Raw genomic sequence first — 21,006 nt, 5'->3', positions numbered from 1 at the left:
CTGTAAACTCTGGAATTATAAACTGAATGCCCTGGAGAGTTAAGATTCCTTAGTAGTTCTGCAGGAGCTCTTGTTTTGTATATGTTTTTAATGTAGAATTTCTTGGTCTGTGTCATTAACAGTAGAGATGCTGGTAAGATGCTCAGTGGGTAAAAGGACTTGCCTCCAAGTCTGATAACCTGAGTGCAATCCCCAGGCCCTACATGGTAAAAGGAGAGAACTGATTCTCCCTAATTGTCCTCTGATCTCCAAAAGCACACTGTAGTGTGCAACACACACACACACACACACACACATACAGAGTGATTTTTATAAAAGTAACTGACCAAATTATATGGATTTCTATGGTATGTGCCATCATGTCCTGATATCTTCTTGCTATTGTAAAGGAAAAGAATGAAGAATAAATATGTTATTCTAAAAAGTCAAGCCATCACAAGGTAGAATAATTTACTCAAAGGAAGATCTATCCAGTGAAAATGACAAGCTGGCCATGGTCACTGGGCAAGATCTGGCAAGTAAAGCTCACTAGGTTTCTGTAAAGAACTCTGGGCAAGTGTACATCTGGACAGCAAGAACTCTAGGCTAGTGTGCATCTGGATGGCGAGAACTCTGGGCTAGTGTGCATCTCTGCCTATCGTGAGAGATTTCATTATCAAAGGGGATGCCTTCAAGCTGATGCCCCAGCACACATGGAAGAGGGTTACACAGTCCAAAACTAAGCTCAAAGAAGATCTGGCCAGTGGCATCTGTACATTGGAAGTAATCAATCAGGGGAATGCTCTGAAGTGTAAAGCTAATGCTTTAAGACAGCATTAAGAGCATCACGGTGTTGAACGTAAAACTCCGAGTGTTTCGGAAAGGTTACTTGAAGGAACCGAATTGTCTTCTCGAGTGATTCCACACAGTGAACATGCCTCTGCCTCCGAAAGGGCACTCCCAACGGAGAGTTTCAGACACATAGCTGGCCAGTGATGGTGAGGATGTATCACTGGGTACACACAGACAGTGGAGTGACAACTGGCATTAGATGGATGCTGCATGAGGAGGCAGGGAAATCATCTCCGAAAGAAGAATGAGGTTGGGAGGTATAGAAGGGGATGGGCAGGAAGCAGCCATGAAAAGCTCCAGTTCAGGGAATAATCATAACTGGCCTCATCATGTGTGTCCCCGATCATGGCTACCAGCCACGCAAAATGTCTCTGCTCTCTTTCCTTCCTCAGTGTTCACATATCCAGAGAATGGCACCGATGACTTCAGAGACCAAGTAAAGACCATAAACTACCAGGTATGTAGAAATCACAGGACACAGATCCGGTGAGAGTCCCGGGGTCAGCCTGCCAATCATCCCCACCCAAGTAGCTCACAAAATCCATGAGGGGAGGCATGGCTTCATGTCAAATCATTTTTAAAATCATTTGAAAAACAAAATGTAACATGTTTGACAATAAGTGCCGGTGAGGAATGATGTGATGTCATATAATAAAGTGTGACATCATATGATAATGTGTAATAAATAACACTGAATAGAAGCACAGAGTATAAAAGGTTAAAAGGATAAAACTGTACTAGTGACATGCACAATTTTCTGTCGTACATTACTATAAATTAAGACATACTCTACAATGTGTTAATCACAAAATCATGTTATGATTACATTGTATGGTATGTATGCATGTATTGCTGCATTAGATATAACCATTCATACATACACATAGAATTACAATAGACTCAATATTGTGCAATGTACTTAAGCCTTAAATTATAGTGGAATGAAAGGCCTGTGAGAGGGTACAGTGGTTAAAGGTGCTTGCTGCCAAGTCTGCTGACCTGAATTCAGTCTTTGAAACCCACAGTTGTCCTGTGACCTCCACATGTATACGCTGGGATATATATGATACACACACCAATAAGTTAGTGTAAAAACTTAATCGCAGGGTTCAAAAGGCTGCAATATAGTTTTGTACAAGTCTCATGTTTTATATTCATAAATAGAATATATTTATTATATTATAAAATACCCAAGAACATTATATAATTGTGTGTATATAATATGTCAATTTAACTTGTATGTTATAAAATATAGATGTATCTATAGTATTACAATTTTTTGGTTAGTGATAACAGCTAATATTTATGTGATACTACAAGACTCCTTTATAGTATAATAAATTGAGAACTATAGTAAAACTATCTAACAGGGTGTGAAGCCCAGTTATGTTAATACAAATAATAAATACCAGATAGCCTATAAGCTATCAAAATTTTGGCAGCTTTTATTATAATATTTGCAATATTCCCAAGTCAATAGATTGTGGTACTATACATAGCTACCAGTCCACTGTCAAAAAGCCATGTTTCCTCACCACAAATGAAATGATTGCCATATGAATGCCCATGGGCTCTTTGATGCATTGTATACAAACTTTCAACCAACCAATAAGAAGTCAGTGTTAGGGATCCAGAGAGATGGCTCAGTGATTGAGAGCACCTCTTGCCTGTACTAGATAGGATTACTATTTCTATAATAAAACTCCATGGTTTGCTCAGCCTGCTGTCTTATAGAACCCAGAACCACTTGTCCAGGGGTAGCCCCATCCACAATGGGCCAGGCCCTCCCCATCAATTACATAGCAATTACATTAGCATAATATCCTACAGGCTTGCCTATAGCCTGATGTTAGGCATTTTCTGAATTGGGGTTCCTTTTCTCCAATAACTTTAGCTTGTGTCAAGTTGGCAAACTAGCCAGCATAAGTGACTCCTTGCCAACTTGACACAAACACATCACCACTAAGCCATAACTTTCCCTTTCTTATTCACCCCCAAGATCTCACACTAAAAACATGAATAACTTTAAAAGTCCCACAGTCTACAAATTCTGACACATTAAAAGTTCACTCCCTTTAAAATATTCAGTCTCTGATATTCACAAAGAAACTATAAAAAGTATAAAAAACAACAAAAAAAAAACAACTCAGTCTCTTTAAAATCCCTTTTAAAAGTTCAAAATCTCTTCTGTGGACTCCTATAAAAATTAGAATTAAGCTAAATACTTTTCTTTTTTTTACTTCACAAGGGAAGAACCAGGGCATGGTCACAATCTGAATGAAGCAAAACCAGACCCCAACAGTGTAAATAATTCAACGTCCAATACCTGGGACTTGCTCACCATCTTCTGAACTCCTCCAAAGTGATTGGGTCCCTTCTCTAGTTCACCCCTCCTCAGCACACATACCTTGTCTCCTAGGCTCAGGCCAGCCTTCCCATGGTAATGGCATCTCCAAAATGCTGGGAAACCTTGTGCAACCAAGCTTCACTTTTCACCAGTAGCTTCTCCTGGTCTCTCTTCAGGGACTCCAACCCTGCCACAGTGCCAAGCCTCAGCCTCTCTCATGACCCCTTCACACCTTCAAAACCAGTACCACATGAGCGATTCTTACACTACCGAGTACAACTGCCAGCATTGAGTGCAACCTTGGCAGCCTCTGGAATACAGCTTGTATGAGCTGGCTCTGAGGAAATGCCTCCCACAAGACTTTACCTCAGTGCTGCTGGTCTTCTTAACCACCACAAGTTTCTCAGCTCCAGCTGACCAGCATTAATTGTCCCAGTAAAACCAAAGGTTTTCCCGGAAGTGGTTCTGGTATCTTGCTAATCTCAGCTGATTCTTCAGCCCCCAACTAACTTAAGAACCACAGATTAACTCAAAATAGCAAATGGCCCTCAGAGTCATTAAAGGACTCCCTCAAACTTCCCTCGAAAACAAGCCAGGCCTCCATTCTCTGCACTGCTCTCAACATGCTTACTTTCGAAGACCCGACAGAACAGCTCGCCAAGCTTTGAACACTCAACGGCTTTTCCAACCCAAAGTTCAAAATTCCTTCTGCAACCATCCCAAAAATACATGGTCAGGTCTGTCACAGCAATACCTCACTATCCTGGTATCAATTTCTGTATGAGTTAGGGTTACTATTGGTGTGATAAAACACCATGACCAAAGCAAATGGGAGAGGAAAGGGTTTATTTGGCTCACCTTTCTTCCACATCACTGTTCGCCATGAAAGAAAGTCGGGATAGGAGGCAGGAGCTGATGCAGAGGCCATGGAGGGGTGCTGCTTACTGGCTTGCTTCTCATGGCTTGTTCAGCTTGAACTCAGGACCACTTGCCCAGGGGTAGCACCACCCACAGTGGGCGGAGCCCTCCCACATCAATCACTAATTAGGAAAGTGTGCTACAGCCAGATCTTAAAGAGACATTTTCTCATTGAGGCTCCTCCAGTGACTCTAGCTTGTGTCAAGTTGACTTAAAAACTCACATGACACTTCCAGAAGACCCAGGTTCAGTTCCTAGTATCTATGTGAAGTCCCTCACAACCGTCTATAATGCCACCTCCAGAGGATCTGGTGCTCTCTTCTGACCTCCACAGGTACTGTATATGTGGTGATGTACATACACACAATTAAATAAACAAATGAATAAATCTTTTTATAAATGTCTATTTGGGGAAACAAATCTATTTTACGCCTGTTCATATCTCTCTCTCTTTTTTTTTTTTTTTTGGGTCAGGGAAAGTGTTCTCACTTGGGGCAGAGGAGATGGCTCTGATAGTTAAAGTTCTTACCGAACAGTCCTGAAGGCCAAGGCTCTGATCCCTATCACCCACATAAGAGCCAGGCAGGCATGGAGGCTCACTTGTCAATTGCAGCCTCAGAAGATAAAAACAGAGAATCTGCAGAGCAAACTGACAGAGAAACTAGCTATGTCTGCAAGCCTGGGTTTTATTGGAAGACCCTTCCTCAATAAATAGGATAAAGAGTGATTAGGAAGAGTCCTAACATAAGCCTGAAAACACACACACACACACACACACACACACACACACACACACACACACACACACACACTGGAAAAAATAGGAAGAAAGTATCCCCATTTCTGACATTTTTCATGAAGATCTATGTCAAAGAAAGAAAAAATGACCTGAAGAAAATTATTCTTTCTGGCACATTCCAAGCATTTCAAGTAGCTTGCAAAGGAGTATAATTCCAAAATTCAAAGCAAGCTAAGGCGCTGGATGTGGTGGCGCACGCCTTTAATCCCAGCACTAGAGAGGCAGAGGCAGGCGGATCTCTGTGTGTTCAATGGCAGCCTGGTATACATAATGAGTTCCAAGGCAGCCAGGGTTATGTGGAGAGACCCTGACTCAATCAATCAATCAATCAGTAGGAAGGTAAGGTTGTGAGAGAGTTCCACCTCAGTGATGGCCATTGGTTTTGACTAGTGAGAGCTGCACATGGACACTCATGGCAGTCCTGTCTTCATTCTGTTTTCTTTCCTCCCCCTCTCAATTTCGCTCTATCTTTTTTATCTTCTCTGGCAGGGACCTCTTTCCAAAGACCCATTACAGATGAACACCTACGTTGCCTTGTATAGATTTGTACCCCAAGAGAATGAAGACTTGGAAATGAGGTAAAAAGAAATATATATGTATGTATGTGTGTGTGTATGTATGTATGTGTATATATATATGTACGTGTGTGTGTGTGTGTGTGTGTGTTAAATTAAATGAATGAAAGACAATTTTAAAGTGGTTATTTTTCTATACAAAAACAGGGACAGTGAGGTGGCTCAGCAAGTGAAAGCAAGCTTTCTGACCTGAGCTCAAGCCCAGAATCTCTGATAAAAGGAGAAACTAACTTCTGATCTCCACATGCACAGTGTGTCACACACACACACACACACACAGAGACATACACTACATACACATATGTACACACACATATACTCACATGTGCACACATACATATACTCACAGAGAGAGATACACTAATACACATATGTGCACACACACATGCACACACATATACTCACATATGCACATATACATATACTCACACACATACACACTACTGCTACCACTACTACTACTACTACTAACAACAACAATAATAACAATAATAAACCCATGGGAATCACTAGAACAGTGACTTGTAGATGTATTTATGCACATCCCCCCACCATTTGTGGGGCTAACATGTGATCTGCTTGCTGGGTTCTGTCCATCCCAACTGTCTTATTCAGCTGGTCCATGGGAAGGCCAGAAGGTGTTAATCTATAACTAGTCGGAAGGCAGTGCTAATCTGACGCTGGCCTGGGGACCACACTTTGCTAAGTGCTTCTTTGGTCCATGGCCCGTGGGATGTGAGAGTTTCCATGAAGGTTAAGAATCGAATGGACTTGATATTCACAATAGATAATCAAAGGGTTTATTTTAATCCCCAAGTTAGGGGAAGGGTTGATCTACAACCTCCTGCCTCAGGTCAGCTTGGCTTGAGTGTGCCTCTGAGTGGCACTTGGGCCTTCTTAGAACAGTATCAGGGTCTGTATCTGGCTTCTCTCTTTGCTTCAGATATTGATTAGTGAATACTATCATGGGTGAAGACTGGAGTCTGAAGGGCATCCTCTGGGATTCCTAGGTGCTTTTGTCATGAAACAGTAAATTAGACAGGGACACATAGTGGCCGAGAGACTATGTTCCAGAAAGACAAACAAACAAACAAAACTCTATTTGAAGGAAGTAGCGGACCAAAGCTTGGGGATGAGGTTCCATGAAACCTGTGCTAGGCAGACTGGCACCTTTGACAGGTCCTTCATGCATGGCATGTCAGCCCTGGCACAAAGGTGTTCCAGTCTGATTTCTTTGTGCTGATTTTGACTTTATTCTCTACCCTACACCGCTGCCACAATGGTTCTAAGTTTTCTCCTTCACTTGGTAAACTTGCCAGGATGAACTCATTGTCTGGGGTGTAATTGTTGCCTGATTAGTCCTAGAATGCTGGGAGAGGGTACGGCATTTTCAGGTGGTCTCTGTTCCTCAGAGACAGTCCAGACCCTTGAGTCATTGCCTCTCTGGCTTCGTGACTGCTATGTGACCTTCAGGAGATGGTTCACAGTTGACTGCTGGTGAGAATGAGAATGGCAATAATATCCTGAGTCCCTTGAGATTGCCATTTGGGTGTATAGAATTTACAGTGGGTACTGGAGGTGGCCCAATTGGTAAAGTGATTGCATTGCAAGCATAAGGACCTGAGTTCAATTCCCCAGAACCTGCTTAGAGGAAGAGGAGGAGGAAGAGATACGGTGGCACAAACTTGTAATCCCAGAGCTTAGGAGGCAGAAATAAATGGATTTTGGGATTCTGTGGCCAGCCACATTAGTCTACTCAGAAAGCTTTTCAGGCCAATGAGAGATCCTACCTCAAACAATACCACTATCAAGGTGGATAGTTCCTCAGGAATGATATACAAAATTAACCTCTGGCCTGCACAGCATACCCATACACACACACACGGGTACCTACAGACACATGAACACATGCACCAAAAATAAATTTAAGATGAAAGAGCACCCTATTGTGCTAGCCCCACTGCTTTGTTAGACTAGTTTCTGAATTCTGCAAAAATTTAACAGCAATTTCAGAGCAATTCTGAACGTTACCAGGGACATTGAAGAATGACTGGCTTTGTGCTGGCTGTCGTAAGTCTGTGTGTTTATTTTTTGTTGGTTGCAGGCCATTAAAAGCCAAAATGTCTGGTCAGGACTCCAACGTTTACAATCTGCTTGCAGGCAAGCAGAGCTATTCATTCCCAAGAGTGAAATATCTGCATTTTGTAAGCTGCAAGATCAAAGTGATAAATCACACTTACTTTCATTTATTTATTTATTTACTTACTCACTTACTTACTTAACTTTTTTTTTAATCTAAGGTATCGTAAGTTCCCATTTTTAAAAGCCAGCAACCTGCTTAGCATATTCAAGGCAATACTGAGAGGATTGGGTATAAATCCTTGAAAAAGCTGGGATTTTGCAAATTATCTTTTCCTCCTCAAATCATAAGGGGAAAAAATCACTATGATAAGATACTATTCATACCTGCCTGCATACTGACCCTGGGCAGTATTCTGGGTACCTTCCTTGGGAAAGAAAACAAAGGAGTAACAAAGGAGTAACATGTAAGGAATGTTGAGAATGTGAATTTGGGGGGATGGGAGGGAAGGCCCAGATGTCAAAGGATGTCAAAACCAGCCATCACAAGTCAGAGCAGATAAGTCATAGCTTCAGTAGACATACATACATGCACGCATGTGAGTGTGTGCACGAACACACACACACACACATGCCTATCTACCTCTTGACTTTTTTCATCTTCTTGATCCTACCTCAGCATCTCTTGATTGCCGGGTATTCTCTCCTGATGACTCTATCTGGATTATTTCTTTCAGAGGATTTACCTCAACTTGTAGTCATACAATTCTGGAACTATTTAATTATATCTCCCTCACCTGTAAACTCCCTTGGGGAAATCTACCTTCAACATTCACAATGCAACTAGTCCCAGCATCTTTACTGCTATGAGTATGAGAAGTTTGCAAAACAAAGGCTTGAAGTCATTTCTTCTCATTCTCACCAAGGCACCTTTTGTTTTTAATCAGTAGAAATAACCTATATGTAAATCATCAAGAGATGTAAATGACCAAGTACACAAAAGAATTCAGAAACTCAGAAGAAATGGGGGAGAGTAACAAAGAGTGAAAGGATCAAATACATATTTCAGTGACCACGTGGTGTCTATTTTAAAGAATCCACTTTGGCTTTCCACATCTAAGTAATTTTCATTTTTATTAGTTCTTTCCAAACAGATTTATATGATAATGGCCATTTTTCTTCAGGTGGGGAAAAGAAATGGCAGGTTCAGGATGAGAAAGGCTTAGGAGCTAAAGCAGGCAAAAAAGGAATTGCTTTTTCAATATTATTCCATTCTAAGGAAGATATAAATTAATGACTGTGCATGACAGAGCTCCTAAATGGAGGGACAGTTCCAGAGAAAAGCACATCTCTTTAACACCAAATAAGGGTTAAAATTGTGAATCACCAGGCTCTTGAAAACATCAAGTCTCTGACATTCTGTGGGTGAGTGTGAATGAGAGCAAGCAATCATGTGTCTGGTTAGCTAGTGTCTGAATGGAAGCAACAATGTGTCTAGTTATCTAGCATCTGAGAGCAATTGTGTGTCTGGTTAGCTAATGTCTGAATGGAAGCAACAATGTGTCTGGTTAACTAGTGTCTGAATGAGAGCAATCATGTGTCTGGTTAGCTAGTGTCTAAATGGAAGCAACAATGTGTCTAGTTATCTAGTGTCTGAATGAGAGCAATCATGTGTCTGGTTAGCTAGTGTCTGAATGGAAGCAACAATATGTCTAGTCATCTAGTGTCTGAATGAAAGCAACTGTGTGTCTGGTTAGCTAGTGTCTGAGTTAGAACAAATAAGCATGAGTCTGGTTAGCTAATATTTGCAAGACCCCTGAAGATGGATGGCCTGAATTTATTACTGATAAATTTTCTCTTCTGAATTTATCATTGAGTTGAAAATGATTGTAACCTACATATGGCTTTTTCCAGGATGTATTCTCAAGGAACTGTCTCGTTTGAGCTCAAGGGGTCACAGAGCTGGGAGGCATGGGAAGAGCAGAGAAAAGATATAATCCAGTGTAAGGTGCTGGCCTGGGAACACTATTGGGGTGCTACAACACACCATAGAGGGACATCCAGATTGTCTTGGGCCTCCAAGGCAGGCTCTACGAGGAGGCAGCATCAGCACTCAGCTTGTAGAACTCTGCTTGTGGAAGTTGGGGCAAAAGCTAAAGATCTTAAACTCCAGAACTAGAGAAATTCAGTAAGAAGCAGCAAGCAGAGGCCTAATGCCATCCCATTGCAGAGCAGGTCTTGAAGTCTGGGGCAGAGACACATGTGCTGGCTGTCAGTTCTTTGCCAGTGACACAACTTGTGTCCTCTGTCTTCCGGGAGACTGGGTAGGAGGACCAGTATTAAGAATGTGGATAGAAAGTAGAGGCTTGGATCAGAGCGCAAGGAGGCTGAACACACTGGCTTTGCTCCTACCTGTTCTTTACACCCTATGTAGATGTTGGTCAGTGTCCTCTCTAAAAAAGCTGAAGAGCTAAGTAATTTTTTAATATGTATATGGATATGTGTGCATGTATGACCATCGTGTGTGTGCAGGGGTGTGAGTGTGCATATATATTCATACAGATGTGGAGGGCAAAGAATAGCTCTGAGTATTGTTTCTCAGGAATTTCCTACCTTTATGTTTATTCTCATTTCTTGCGACAAGGTCTCACTCTGGCCTGAACTCACCAAGTAGGCTGGGCTGGCTAGCCAGCAAGTCCTAAGAATCCACTTGTAGCTGGGCATTGGTGGTGCACACCTTTAATCCCAGCAATCAGAAGACAGAGGCAGGAGGATCTCTATGATTTCGAGGCCAGCCTGGTCTACAGAACTAGTTCCAGCACAGGCTCAAAAGCAATACAGAGAAACCCTGTCTCAAAAAAAAAAAAAAAAAATTCACTTGTTTCCACCATACCAGCATAGGAATACAAGTGTGCACCAGAAAGCTCTGCTTTGTTTTTGTTTGTTTGTTTGTTTGTTTGTTTTTTGTTTTGTTTTGTTTTGTTTTCATGCTCTCTGGGAGCCAAGCTCAGTCCCTGACCAACTAAGCTCTCTTCCACAGCCTTAATTTTATTTTTCATTGGCACATAGTTGCATGTATTTGTAAGATGCTATATGGTAGTTTAGCAAATGTATATAGTGTATATTGATTGAATCAGGCTAACAGTCACTCCTATCACCCTAAAGATTTATCATTTCTGCATTGTGAATATTGGAAATCATCTCTAGTGACTATTTTTAAACATAAAAAAAATGTCATAAAGTCACAGTTACCCACTGGGTGCAGAACAGTGGAAGCCTACCTTCCTTCCTAACCCTGCACACCTGTACCCATCATGCAATGTAGAAATGTATCCCCAGCACATTACTCTCCGTTAAGCCTATCAGGTTGAGCCCTGAGCACAGAAGCCTATGGTCTGTAGGCTGAGCTCATGACACATTGCTCTGGACACAGAAATTGTACAGTAACGATCAGACAGACTGTGATTCTCATACACACATGTAATGAGCATATATCCAAATTATTCTTTGACTCACTAATACATGAGAGAACTAGTAAGATATCGAACCTAGTTCAGAGGAAGGCCAGTGTATCACATGTAAGATGATGGGGACTGCTGCTGGAAATTTACAACTCAGTGCAGGAATAACCAAAATTCATAGGGTAACCCAACTAGATTGTGCCAGGCACAGCTCTCTTGCATTACTATGGAAAGTGGCAATTGCATCGTTACAAGATTTCTACAACTTTTATGAAATGGGAAATAATAGAGCCATTGTAAAGGAAGACAATAGCCAGATTATTTTGTCCATTTCTAAATCTTCCATGATTTTTCCCAGTGTTCCTTAGAGCTCCTTTAGTAAAGCTATGAGGTTGTCCAGGCCAACAATATTTTAAAGGAGAAAGCTGTTTGGAAGAGTAACACCATCAGCTGTAAACCATAAGAATCCCATAAGGAATGTTATTATGGAGGTTCCTGGGGACACCTTAAGTCAAATTCTGCCTGGAAACCTGTGGTTACATATTCACCTGGATTCTGGTTGTATTCCACATTTGAAAGCAATCATAATTGCCATTGACCAAAGGCAGACTCAAGCAGAATGCAGGACTAGGGAGACGAGTCATGCCATAAAGTGTTCACCTCATAAGCATGAGGAGCTGAGTTCAATGACCAAACCCTGTGTAAAAGCAAGAGCAGAGCATCTCGTATGTGTTTGTAATCCCAGCACTGAGTAAGTACAGACAGCTGACTAAGCAACTTCCATGCCAGTGAGAAACCCTGTTTAAAGAAACAAAGGTCAGCAGTTCGCGAAGAACAACACCCAAGCTTGTCGTCTGACCTACACACACACACACACACACACACACACACACACACACACACACGCACGCACGCACGCACGCACGCAGAGAGAGAGAGAGAGAGAGAGAGAGAGAGAGAGAGAGAGAGAGAGCTCCAGTTCCCTGGTTCTGCATTGACCACCTGCAAGAGAGCTGCATTCATTGCCAGGCCCACTCAAATGCCCTTCACCTCACCAGCTGTGTGCACCCTATGTAAAATAAGCAAGAAGGAACACTGAGACAAATGGGACAGAAGAAGACTCCCCTGGTGTCTCATTTCCATTCTCTAAGTATATTACTGCTTGGCAAATGCATCAACTTAATTAAAACTAAATGTAATTCTAATGCACCAATTTGATTTAAAAATAATCTTCACAGTCGCCAGGACATCAAAATCCAATTAAGGCTATTTGAGGAAAGTCTCCGATGCATATTATGTTGTGAGGCTGTACTATGTCAAGAAACCCAGACCTTCCCAGATGCCACTAATGTGTTTAGCAGCCTCCCTCCCACTCAAACGCCTCTCCCAATTAGGTTCTAGAGAGCGTGATCTGTAACAGTTCAGGAACATCTCCCCCAAATCTTCCAAATGGCCCTTTAGCTAAATGTTCTTGCTAGAATATGGACTTGGATGAAAATGCAAACAGTCTTAAGATGTAAATCAAACTGTGGCATCTAGGAGTTCCTGATTATCTACTTATGTGCCCAGACTGTAAACAATTCTGAGCCAGATTAATGAAGATTGAGAAATGAGTCTGGTGAAAAAAAAAAATTCAACAGTAAATCTCAGATGAACAGAGTAATTTGGCTGGTTCCCTTTGCCTTTCCCAATGGCTGGGTCTTTTGAGGACATCTGTTTTGGTTGAGTGGTGGTGTTGATGGAAGGTTGATGTGGACTTCTCCTTGCCTAATGAATAGGCTAGGATATAGAATATTAAAACTGTTCAAAATGACTGCGGAGTGATACAGGCAACTCTCATGCATTTAGATAAGCTATGAGTAGTGTTACAGGCAGCTAGATATCCTGCAGTTAGCCATGGAACCAAACCCTGATGTAAGTAGTCAAATCTCTCTACCCCTGTTGACTTGTACACAAATGTGCCTGGCCTTGCCCGCTTCGTGCAGGGGACATTGTTCTCCTTTTAGGATGTCTTCTGTTTTCAGCCCTACACAAATAACGCTGCAACGAGGCACCTGATAGTTGATGACTAAGCCCAGTTTTAATATTTCTTTATGGTCAGAAGGGATGGAGGGCAAGGAGACTGGGTCTACATGTAAAGAGGCAGAAGCCTCCCTAAGTTCAGGATCATTCCAAAGACCAGGGTCTGAAGCTACTGAAGGAAGCAGACCAGTTGTCACTGTGGGCAGTGCAGCAATATGCAATGTCATGCCTCTGCAACCCCAGCTGCACCTGAGGCTACGGCAAGAGATTGCAAGTTCAAGACCAGTCTAGGAAATATAGAAAGACCACATTTGAGGGGGTGGGAGTTGCCTGGATCCAGTTCCACCCTGGTTCTGACCCCCCTGGCACTTGCTTCTCATTGATGGAAGACACTCACTGTCAACTCCTAGTTTATAGATAGCTGCTTTCAAGACTGCCAGCACCCTGAAGGCAGTGATTGTGGCTTAACAGCAATGATGACCACCACTTATTGTGATCTAAATATTTTATGTAAGCGTTGATGTAACTGGGTGTTTAAAAATAAAGACCAGTGTCTCTCTCCCTACTCCTTCAAAGCCCACCCCTCTCATGTGGGATTCTAAGTCTGAGGAGGCTTCTCTAATGTGTTTGTCTGACAGGAAAATAGAGGCCTTATCAGAAGTTGTCATATTACACTCACCCTTGCGGCAAGGAAAGGGTCTTGCCATCTCTTTGCTTCTGGTGAACAGTCAAAACCTGATGGTCATAAGCACTCAGAAAACAGAAGCTTGATGGCCACAAATCTCCTTTGTCTATTCAGGCAGAGATGGAGGAGTGAAGATCATTTTCTGACTTCTAAATAGAAGGCAAATGTGGCCCCAATCCTCCCGCTGTCCCAACAATAGAAAGGCCATTCTCACAAACAGTGGCTTCATTAGGAAATGAGAATGTCTCCACTCCTTAGAACCTTTGCTCCACACAGGCCATGGGAAGAGATTGACAGTGGGGCCTTAGATCAACCTACCTGCCTCTAAGAACTTTCATCCATGAAGCACCAAGCCATCTTTAAAAATAGCTTCTAGAAAGTTCCACATACCCAGCCATACTCATAGCTCATGTGAACAATATACTTTGATCAACAGGGGTCATCCTCAGGGAGACTCCAACCATTAGACTCACATTATCCCCAGACTGATGGAAAGTCTCTCTCTGTAGAGTAGTGTGGTGCAGTGTTTTAGACCTTTGATGGCAGAATGCAGCACACTGAGTACCATGGAAGGAGAGAGCAGAGTTGAGGTTTGAAATGAAAGTGGACAATTGTGAACAAAAGGATGCAAGAAAGGAGTCAAGACAACAGCTAGCTCACATGCCCCCAAGTCATAGGGTTTCCTGGAGCTCCCGGTAATTTGCCAGGCTCTGGAGATTAGGGACTGCCTATCATTGTCCACCACCTGCCATGGGGATGGGAGATCAGAGCTCTAACATAACAGAAGGGAAGTAGCTGGAGTGGGGAGTTAATCAGGCACTTAATAAAGAGAACTGGGCAAACGCTAGCCTGAGCCTCAAAGCTGGGCCAACACATTTTAAAAACATAAAACAGACTATACCACAGTGTAGTCTTCCTGTAACTAGAACGCCAAAGCAGCTTATGCCCCCATCACTGAGAATCAGTCAATAAGTGGGGATGCAGATAGAATCTTTAAATCACGCTTTACCCAGAGAGCAGGTAAGGAACGTGAATTGATGTGGGATGTCCTCCGGTCTTCCACTTTAGCCAGACACCGGGAGTGGACACAGAGGCCATCATCCCCGAGTTTAGTCTTGCCCCTCGAGACAGGTAGTCTTGTCTAGAAGGGTGTGACTTGGGTGTTTGCCTATTTATCATCTCTTCTCCAAGTGATGGGAGTTTCTGAATTCAGCAGGATGGCTGGGTCTCACTTCCTTCCAGATGGCCATTTGGATTGCATTGAGATTAAAGATTAACCCAAGTCATGCAAACCATTGATGTATTCCTAGGCTGTGTACACTGTGAACATACAGACTCCCTTAATACAAAGTATTAAGGTGGTCCTAGAACGTGAATTCTAAAGGTGCCCCTGTCTGTCCCCTATCACTATCAGCCCCCTAACATTGCATGTCCATCCAGCTCTACCTCCTGGCTCCCAGTGTGGGAAAAAAAGTCAGAGTTCAGGCTCCATGGGAAAGGATGCTCTCTTTGTGTGGTGGTGTGAACGGAGAAAAATCTCACCTGCTTTGAGGTCATGTGGAGAAAGCTGTTGTCTTGGCTGTGAGTGCAAAAGACACCAACATTAGCCATGTCCGCCAGAAGAACAGGTAGTGTGAGTAATCTCTGTAGAAATCCACTCCCATGCCTGACTGCCACATCCTGTTTGTTTCCATCATAGACTTTAAGACATTGTGTTGTCATTTATATTGTTATTAAAGGGTTTGCTCTCTTTTTACTTGTTTACAACTCATCTTTTGCATGGGAGTGTAAGTGCTAAGCGGGGATTTTATTCTGCAATGGTGTCTAGTGAAATGGATCTTCTAGAATCTACCTTCTGTGGGTATTTGTTGAATGAGGAAGTGGATGTTTGTAAAACTCAAAGAATAAATGGATCGATGTGGCACTCTTCATTTATCAGGCACCTTTTTGGTCTTGGTCAAGATCTTTTGTTGGGAATGACAAAATCCTCACCACGTTGTCAGGGGCATAACTGCTATCTCACATAAAATTATAGCTGCTATTCCAGTGTGTACCTTATTCTGGTGGGTAGTTTAGTTAGCACAGGGAGGGTGCTCAGGGACTGTCCACTTCTGACCACTTTAAAGAGTCCATCTCTTGATGCTCTCTGATACCGAAATTTAATGCAAGCATCATCTTCTGTTATCCTTACGAAAGGCGCCTCCCTAGTCTCCTGCTCCATCCCCTGCTTATAGCCTCTATCAAACCATCAGCAAAGCCTTTGCATTTGGTACTGATGTGCCGTTTCTTAGGTTACAGGGTTAAATAAAATCTGCTGGAGCTTAGCAGATTTTTTCCACAATGACTTTCATCCACGGTGCTTAATTAAATCCCTCACCTGGGAAAGAACGGTTTTCTCCAGCCATCTCTTTTCAGTGGCATCAGCAGGCAGCTGTGACTGTTGAAATGGCAAGATGTCAGTTGTTTTTACTGCTGCAGGGCTACCATTACAGAGTGGGCAGAAACTGCGACTTTTGCCTACATTCTTAATTTTTTAATGATCCATCCATTTCATGGGAGAGTCTAAGTCCTGAAGCACTCACATGAATTGTAGAAAAGTCATAAATTTCATGGAAGGAAAACATAGCTGCTCCAAAAGAGGCAGAGATCATAGGTCAATGGTCTTCAGAAGAAGAAAGGCGCTGGGGAGATGGTTCGGTGTCTAAGTCGCTCACTGAGAGGGGCGAAGACCTGGGTTCGACTCCCCTAGGACCCGTGTGAAACCCAGGCATGGTATAGCACTCTGTAACCCAAGTACTCCCAGGACAAGCTGGGAGATGGAAAAGAGAGGATATCTATGGAGACCCCTGGAGGAAGCTAGCATTGCAAATGCAGTACACCAGGAAACTACAAAAGGCCCTGCCTCCAATACGGTGAGGTGGGGACCAATGCCCAAGGCTGCCCTCTGATTCCAATGCGCCCACCATGGCAGCCACACATGCACATGCATGCACACATCTGACGCACAAAAGAAGAGGATACGGAATAGGAGGAGGGGAGAATGGGGAAGAAGAAGAGGAGGGAAAGGAAGAGGAGCAGAGAAGGGATGGGCTCTGGAGAAAGAGAGCCCACCCAGCATAGAGATCCCTGCACATTGCTTCACCATGGAGTTCCATAAAAACCCTTCCCATGCCTGAGCCTTCCAAAGCAGAGATCCATGGCAGGAGCCTTCTCTGGTTCTCTCTGAGCTGCCCTTGAATATCTGATGCCTTCCACTGATCTCTGTCTCCCGGGTTTTCCACGGAGCAGCGGGGAGTGATGCTTAGATATCAGTAACACTGCAAGTCTCTGGGAATCCCAGGTTGAAATAGATAGCTGAGACTTGGCGCTGGCAGCAGAAGAGGCTGCACCAGAATAGCAAGATGGGCACAGAAATCTGCACTGCTCTTGTTCCAGCACCTAAGAACATCAAAAATTAGTTTCCTAAAGAGTGTTTCTCGTGCCATACAAATAAAAAGAAAGACTGCCAGGAGAGGAGGAACCCTGGGAAACTCTTGGCAGGGAGCTGCAAACCCAGGCAGGATGAAAAGGTGACCAAAGGCTGAAGAATAGCAGGCCACTGTGGCACAGCCTTGCATCCCTGCATCAAGAGGCTAAAGCCGGGGGATTGCAGCAAGTTCAAGACCAGACAGGGGTGCGAAGTAAGTCCCAGGCCAGCCTGGGAAGTAATGTATTATCAGGTCTTAAAATGTAAAACTTTGTACTCAGAAAAAAAAATGAATCCCTAGGTATAGGAATAAATTCAAAACTTGGCAAAATCCCTGGTGCTGGCTAATGCTGGGTCTGCAGTGCACAACCCCACTGGCATCAGTAAGTAGCTCCCTCCCTGGGTCTGTGCTCCTTAGCTAGAGATGCTGCAATACCTCTCACAGGTGCAGGGCCTTTTACTCCATCTCCTGCATCTGGAGTGGCCTTAGGAATGCCGGTGGTCAATAAAGAGACAAACGTGAAAATGTAGCCTTTCCTCATCCTTAGTTACATATTAAGTGTGAGACCAGCCTGGGCAACATACGTGAAACTTTGCCACACCAATGCCCCATGTGTTCCTTTTTAAAATTTATTTATCTTTATTTTATGTGCAATGTGATTTGCTGGCATATACGTCTGTGTGAGGGTGTCAGATCCCCTGGACCTGAAGCCGTAGATAGATGTGAGCTGCCATGTGGGTGCTGGGAATTAAACCCAGAGGAGCATCCTGTGTTCCTAACCACTGGACCATCTCTCTATTCCCGCCTGTGTGTTTTTAATCCAATCAAGGTGACAGTAAATTAACCATCACTAATAAAGATAATAGTAAAGATTGTGACTGGCTTTACATGTAAGTTCTAGACAATAATACAAAAGCAAAATACAGCCATATCTACATAGAGACAGGGGGAAATCTGGAAGGACATAGAGAAGATGGAAGACCTTGATACTCATTGAATGTGGGCATTTTTTAAATGAAAATAAGATCTGTGTGTATTAAAAGTAAAGATAATCACATTTTTAAAAGGCACAGAAATTGTATTTGCTTTCCTTTTTCTGGGGCTGGGGTAAGAGCCAGTGAAATTGTTTTTGTTTTATTTCCATTTATGTTAGGATTGTTTGAGTGAATGAAAAACTACCTAACATTAAAGTCCCTTCCTAGTTTTACTTCCCTGCCCAACTTATCCATTCTTCATTTTCAGGCCAGGAGACATGATTACTCTTCTAGAAGACTCCAACGAAGACTGGTGGAAAGTAGGTATTTTGATCTTTAAAAAAAAAAAATAAGAATCCCGTGGTGATGACAGTGACGATAAACGTTACATTTGCCGCTGAATGTCTCCTCTTCCATTTCAGGGAAAGATTCGGGACAGGGTTGGTTTCTTTCCAGCCAACTTTGTTCAGAGAGTAGAACAGCATGAGAAGATTTATAGGTGTGTTAGAACCTTCATTGGCTGCAAGGACCAGGGACAAATAACTCTGAAAGAGAACCAGGTAAGCACTGTGCACAAATGCACCATGTGCACACAAGCAGGGACAAATGAGGGGACCAGGTATGCCATTTGAGAAAACATGACCTTGTGCCAGTGGTGTGGGGATAGGTAGAATCCAACATGCAAAACCGAACAACAGGAAACTAGCTATTTAAATTAGCTTCTATCATTGTGATAAAATACCACAACTAAAAGTCATTTAGGGAGGCGAGGATTTATTTTAGCTTAGATTTTTCAGAAAGTTAGAGCCCATAACGGCTGGGAAGGCATGGCAACAGGGCCAGGAAGCCGGCTGATCGATCACATTTCATTCAAACATAGGAAGGATAGTGGGGAGGGGGGGGGAGAGGAGGGAGAGGAAGGACAGGAAATGGGAATAAATAATAAACCCCCAAAGCCCGCCCCTACTGACGCACTTTCTCCAGCCAGGCTTTACCTCCTTAAGGTTCCATAACTTCCCCCAAACAGAGCCAGGAACTGGAGACCAAGTACTCAGATCAATGAGCCTGCAGGAGACATTTCTCATTCAAACCACGCACCACGCATACTTAGTGGTATCTGTCAGAGAAGATGCATATATATATATATTCACAGTGTCTTAAGAAAGCACCTCATCCCTGAACTTGGGTCTGAGGACCACCTAACTGATGTTAGCAGCTACTCCAGTTCCAGTTTTCACACTGGGCTTGTGGCCACCAATGTGTCATCACCTAATGGGAAAACTTTGTCATTGCATACGAGTGTGCTCCAGGGCTTGGTGTGCTGGCTCTTGTCACATGGAGCCCTGTCGGATCACCTTATCAAGACTCCAAGCCTCTATATGTCCCCTAAACACCATACACTTTCCCGTAACAGGATAAAACAGAGGCAAAGCCCGGACTGAAACCCATCCTGGGCAGAGACTCTGGCCATCTCTCTGCTCTCACCTACAAGTTCCTGTACCTTTTTGCTCAGTGCTGTGTTGAATGGCCTGTTCTGTGAGGTTATCTGCTTCCCTGAGTCCTCTCCATGTATCATGTCCTTTGGCTACATCCTTCCTTCTGGATTCCTTAGCTCTGCTATAGAATGCAGATTGAAACAAAGAGGAAATCACAGCCCAGCGCTGCCTGCTCCTCTGTGAGTCCCCTTCCAGCACAGAGGCACTGTCTTTCTGCTCTCCTTATTTCTTTTCATGTCACATACCTCATTGTCACTACAGGGCAGAATGGCATGCTCAAGTCTCCAAGATCGCTCTGGATAAGTCAGAAGAGGATGTGGGGGACCAGAGTTAGAAATGCCCTCTTTCTCCATGAAGTCTCACAGTTGATTGCAATGTTCAGTCTTGGAAGTCAGAAACTGGCCTCTTTCTACAATCTTGATATATAGTAATTCTAGCAATTCTCAAGGCAATGGGTATCTCTAGTTGAAAATGTGGAAATTACAAGGCTCGGTCTCCAAGAAAGTAAAGAATGAGACATGCATTCATAATTTAATACTTGTCTATTCAACACATTTGCTCCAAATGTGTCTGGATGTCATTTACTTAATTTTATTATTCTATCTTATGTGTGTAGAGACTGTGCCTGTATGCATGTCAGGTGCTAGGAAAGCCAAGTGAGGTGAGGCATTGACTCCCTGTGATCTGGAGTTATAGACAGTTGTGAGTCAACATGGGGGTTCCGGGGATCAAACCTGAGTCCTCTGGAAGAACAGCCAGTGCTCTTAACCACTGAGCCATTTTCTTTTTAGGGAATTACCTTCAAAGAAAGTTACAAAGTCTCACACACACATGACTTGGCATTGCTTCATAATTATAATGGATGTATTGTTCTAAAATACTGTTATAACTCAACTCAATCAACCATTTTCTTTCCCATATGAGGCTCCAAATGACTTATCAAATTGATAACTGCTTCCTCACACTGGACCTGTAGTTTACCACACAATTCCAGCATTCAGGAATCAAGGGCAAGAAAATCTCAAGGTCAAGGTCAGCATAAAAGGTGAATTCAAATCCAGGCTGAACTACCTGTCTGTCCCAAAATAGCCAAGACTTAGGGTATAGCTCAGTGATAGAGCACAAGGCCCTGAGCTTGCTTTCTAATGTTTAAAAAAAAAAAAAAGAAGCCCTCCCAAAAGGAATGATTCACCTTTTGTCATGGCTAGTCAATAGAATGCCTAAAAGAAATCTAAAGAAAATTTACAACGTGAAAAAGTGTTTAAAAAAAAACATGTCTATTAATCTTAAAGTCAAGTAAATAAAAATTATTAAAACTAAGACAGCAATAAATCAGAGCATTGTTTTCCAAT

At 42.8% G+C, this 21,006-nt stretch overlaps 1 protein-coding gene across 2 annotated transcripts in view; it reads left to right on the top strand.

Moving 5' to 3' along the window:
* Positions 1-21,006, top strand: part of Stac (SH3 and cysteine rich domain) — a 120,110-nt gene that overhangs the window by 89,752 nt on the left and 9,352 nt on the right. For both annotated transcript variants that reach the window (XM_051201402.1, XM_051201394.1), the window contains exons 7-10: positions 1,224-1,288; positions 5,385-5,473; positions 18,427-18,478; positions 18,581-18,718. In XM_051201402.1, the coding sequence (XP_051057359.1) occupies positions 1,224-1,288; positions 5,385-5,473; positions 18,427-18,478; positions 18,581-18,718 (344 nt within the window). The remainder of the gene's footprint in view (positions 1-1,223; positions 1,289-5,384; positions 5,474-18,426; positions 18,479-18,580; positions 18,719-21,006) is intronic.

This window comes from Phodopus roborovskii, unplaced genomic scaffold (assembly GCF_943737965.1).
Source record: "Phodopus roborovskii unplaced genomic scaffold, PHOROB, whole genome shotgun sequence".
Classification (NCBI taxonomy): domain Eukaryota; kingdom Metazoa; phylum Chordata; class Mammalia; order Rodentia; family Cricetidae; genus Phodopus; species Phodopus roborovskii.
Note: the sequence above shows the minus strand (reverse complement) of the source record. Positions and strands in the feature narration are given on the sequence as shown.